The sequence below is a fragment of the Lipotes vexillifer genome, unplaced genomic scaffold, assembly GCF_000442215.2.
Source record: "Lipotes vexillifer unplaced genomic scaffold, Lipotes_vexillifer_v1.1 scaffold1113, whole genome shotgun sequence".
Lineage (NCBI taxonomy): Eukaryota > Metazoa > Chordata > Mammalia > Artiodactyla > Lipotidae > Lipotes > Lipotes vexillifer.
This window is the reverse complement of record NW_006777938.1, coordinates 962,784-967,283: the sequence shown is the minus strand read 5'-3', so window position 1 is coordinate 967,283 and position 4,500 is coordinate 962,784. Positions and strand designations below refer to the sequence as shown.

The 4,500-nt window shown below is 44.4% G+C and overlaps 1 protein-coding gene across 1 annotated transcript in view; it reads left to right on the top strand.

The window, feature by feature from the left end:
• Positions 1 to 4,500, top strand: part of TNN (tenascin N) — a 58,059-nt gene that overhangs the window by 36,408 nt on the left and 17,151 nt on the right. The window contains exons 9-11 of the mRNA XM_007451366.1: positions 564 to 827; positions 2,559 to 2,822; positions 4,048 to 4,311. Coding sequence (XP_007451428.1) covers positions 564 to 827; positions 2,559 to 2,822; positions 4,048 to 4,311 — 792 coding nt within the window. The remainder of the gene's footprint in view (positions 1 to 563; positions 828 to 2,558; positions 2,823 to 4,047; positions 4,312 to 4,500) is intronic.

The following is a 4,500-nucleotide window of genomic DNA, read 5'->3' as shown; positions in this document are numbered from 1 at the left end:
CACAAACCAAAAAAAAAAAAAAAAAAAAAAAAAAAAAAAGACGGTGAGTTCTAGTGGTGATCTCAAGTGCTGCGCTTCCCTGACAATGACAGCTGCCAATGGAACCATTCAATCAACCAGGAGACAGAAGTAAAGTTGTGCAGTGGCCGTGTTTTTAGCAGACTCAGCAAAGAAACTGATAGGCTCTGGTCATTGCAATGCTCGTGATAATACTTTCAGAATGATTGCTTGGGAAGTAACCCCTGATAAAGTGATAAATTAGATACCCTGAAGTCATGGCAGATGTATTGTTTTGATGTGCCATAATGTTGCTAAGAAGACATTGTTCTTCCCACATTTTAGGGAGCTGAAAGCCAGGAAAGCATGTCAAGTTCATAATGAGCAGTCCTTTGATATGGAGAACCAGGGGTTACTTTCTTCCTCGACTCCCACCAGGCCCTCTGGATGGGAATACCATTGCCTTGTGCCAGAAGGGGTCTAGGAGATAAAAATCGCAGTGATGGGGTGGTGGGTATCTCTTACATGGCTTCAAAGCTTAGGTTTTCCCAAACATTTTCTTAAAGAAATTGACAGCCCGCAAAACCTGGTGACCGACCGGGTGACAGAGAACACGGCCACCATCTCTTGGGACCCGGTGCAGGCCGTCATTGACAGGTACCTGGTGCGCTACACCTCTGCTGATGGAGACTCCGGGGAGGTTCCGGTGGGGAAGGAGCAGAGCAACGCCGTCCTGACGGGCCTGAGGCCGGGCGTGGAGCACACGGTGCACGTGTGGGCCCAGAAGGGGGACCGGGAGAGCAGGAAGGCCGACACCAAGGCTCCAACAGGTAATGGAGCATTGTTCTTTGAAAATGTAAGCCCTGTCATACTGTCTATGGCAGGTCAAGTTTTGTTTTTCTGTTCTAAAACTGGCAGAATTGATGATTTATGGAAGAGCAGGATGGTAGACTCCTGTCAAACCACACACCAACCCTCACTCTGTTTTTACACATTATATCATAATGAAGAGCTCATATTTGGCCTCGCACTTTGATCTTGTGAAGGTAAATGGTGATTGGTTTTATCTACCGACTGTTCCTCCAATTGTATATTTCCTTTGTGAACAGTCATTAAATTTTCTTCTTGAAAGGGAAGAAATAAAAAGAAACCACATGTTAGGATCTGTGAGCTAGGTACTTTAGGGAAGTGGCTTTTGCTGTAATCTCTTTGGAACAGGGAAGTGTTATTGCTGTCTTAGTGGATAAATCCTCTTTGAGTACTGTGTGCTCTGTTCTGAGGATCCTAAGCTTGCATTTTTATACAGTAACGGTTCATACTTTTTAAAGTTCTTTCATCTCTGTTTCCTCATTTTTTAAGAACAGACTTATTGAGTTATAATTTACATACTATGAAATCTACCCTTTTAGAGTGTGTACTTCAGTGGTTTTTAGTATCTGCAGAGTAGTGCAACCATCACCACTGTCTAATTCAGAATATTTTCATCACCCCAGAAGGTAACCCCATACCATTAGCAGTCTTTCCCATCCCTACTTCCCCCAGCCTTAGGGAAGTACTACTTTCTATCTCTATAGATTTCCTTATTCTGGACATTTCATATAAATAGATTCATATAATATATGGCCTTTTGTGACTGGCTTCATTCACTAAGCATAATATTTTCAAGGTTCATCCATGTTGTAGCTTGTGTCAATATTTCACTTTATTGCTGAATGATATTCCATTATATGGATATAATACATTTTGTTTATCCATTTGTCAGTTTATGAGCATCTGGGTTGTTTCCACTTTTTGGCTATTATAAATAATGACGCCATGAGTTTTTGTGTACAAATTTTTGTATGGACATATGTTTTCAATTCTTCTGGCTATATACTTTGGAGTGGAATCCTGGGCCATATGGTAATTCTATGTTTAACTTTTTGAGGAGCTGCCAAATTGTTTCCAGAGCAGTGGCACTATTTTATATTCCTACCAGCAAGGAATGAGAATTATATTCCTCATTTAGTTGGTACTCAGAGGACTTTGTTGAGACGGGTAGAGCAAGAATCAATATGCCCATTTTACAGTTGAGAAACCTCAGATACAGAGAAGTGAATGATTTCTACAATTCACAAAGTTAGCTGATGATTCATGGAGTCAGATTTGTGGAATATTCATGGAATATTATGGTACCTTAAAATCTGTTTGGCAAGGCCCACATTTTACAAATGAGGAGTGGAGACCCAGCCAGAGGCAGCAGAGTTGTCCAGGGCCACCGCTGGCTGATGGCAGAGCTGGGCCTAGTTCCCTGGCTCCAGCCCAAGGCTCCACCTGCTCCTCCACTCTGCCTCTCAGGCTGGAACTGGATTGTAGCTCCTGTGACTCTGATCTAGTGCTCATTATGCTGTCCTGTGCTGCCTCCTTGAGGATCCAAGAGTCCAGCTGTGGTGCGATCTATGTCCATGAAACAACTGAAAATCCACAAAGGAGATGGGAAAACCATTAGAACGGAGGCTACCTTACCCAAGAAACATCGTCTCACTCTTTGGTGCTTATTAATAGTGCACTTTTCCTTTCAGCCATTGACAGCCCCAAAAACCTGGTGACCAACCGTGTGACAGAGAACACGGCCACCATCTCCTGGGACCCGGTGCAGGCCGTGATTGACAGGTACCTGGTGCGCTACACCTCTGCTGAAGGAGACTCTGGGGAGGTTCCGGTGGGGAAGGAGCAGAGCAGCGCCGTCCTGACGGGCCTGAGGCCGGGCGTGGAGTACACGGTGCACGTGTGGGCCCAGAAGGGGGCCCGGGAGAGCAGGAAGGCCGACACCACGGCCCCGACAGGTAATGGAGCATCTTTCTTCAGGAATGTAAGCCCTGTCCTTTAAGCCTACGGCTGGTCATGTTTTGTTTTCCTGAACTCACACTGGCAGAGTTGATGATTTATTGAAGAGCATGATGGTGTTGCTTCATAATAGACTACAAGCCATCTCTTATTTCCCTTTAACTGATTTCTTTACAAGTCAGGTCCACCTGGCAGTCTCCAAGCTACAAGTCTGCTATGACTGCATGGTATGTCCAGCCACTGTTCCTCTGAGTGTGTGAATCTTTTGTTCAGTATTGAGGGTCTCCTATTGAGTTTGTGATTGGAAACAGGAAATGAGTTGAAATATCATTAATATTAATCATAATATGTTCAAAATTCAACTTCAAAAAAGTAGACTTTATATCCACCAGAATGAGTAGTTGTATGTGGTTTACTTTACTGTAAATGAATCATATGATAATTCTAGTTTGGAGGATAAGAGTAATTTCTATGTTATGCTCTTTCTCTTAGTCGAAGTATAGTTGATTTACAATATTGTGTTTTTTTCAGGCATAATTTCTAGGTTATATTCTCATTTTATTGTGAAAGAGATGTATGATTATATTTCTGTACCATGATTTAGCCAGCAAACCAGCATTACAAGTGAATCTATATATACTAAAGGATATTAAAACCCGATTTTAATTTTGCTGATTTGTTTAACAACGTATATTGAGCATTTTCCATGGGCCCTTTTCCTTACTAGGCAGTGGGAACCCCGAGGGAGTAGAATACAGCCCTCTTCCTCTGGGAGCTTACATTTGCATCTGGCTAGTAGAATCTTCTTGTATGAAATGGGAGGTCTTTGTTGACATGATGCTAGAAACAAAATTATCAATATTAGCTGCTTGTGAGCAGAGACCATGTCTTCTTGAACTGGACCCTGCACCCTGCCTGGTCCCATGCCTTACATCTAGTGGGTGTTTTGACATATGCTTATTAAACGAAAAAAGAAATTTGTTTTGCTAAACTCTTGGTAGAGGTAATAGTATAGATGCTTAGACTTTGATCCACTGTGCCTTCTCTTTGAGGAGTCAAAGTCTTTCTGGGGAGAGAGACATATGTTCCATGATGCAGTTAGAGCATGCAAGATGGAAAAAACCACAAAAACATGAAAGAGTGTCACCCCAAGAAAAATGGCTGTGAGCTTCCGCACTCTGTGGCCTATAAACAGTGCATATTGATCAGCATTTTTCCTTTCAGACATCGACAGCCCCAAAAACCTGGTGACCGACCAGGTGACAGAGAACACAGCCACTGTCTCCTGGGACCCGGTGCAGGCCGTGATCGACAGGTACCTGGTGCGCTACACCTCTGCTGACGGAGACTCCGGGGAGGTCCTGGTGGGGAAGGAGCAGAGCAGCGCCGTCCTGACGGGCCTGAGGCCGGGCGTGGAGTACACGGTGCACGTGTGGGCCCGGAAGGGGGACCGGGAGAGCAGGAAGGCCGACACCACGGCCCCGACAGGTACTGTCAGGGATGACGGGGTGGTGGGGGGCATCAAACTCTTCACTCCTGTCAGGAAACAGTCTTCCTCCACATCGGTTGGGGAGGGAAGCAGGGAGCACAGTGTTTCACCTGTGGGCATTCTTCAAAGTGCTTCCCTTTTCACCTTCTTAAGGTGATGTATGTTGACGGGACAGTTCAGATGAAGAT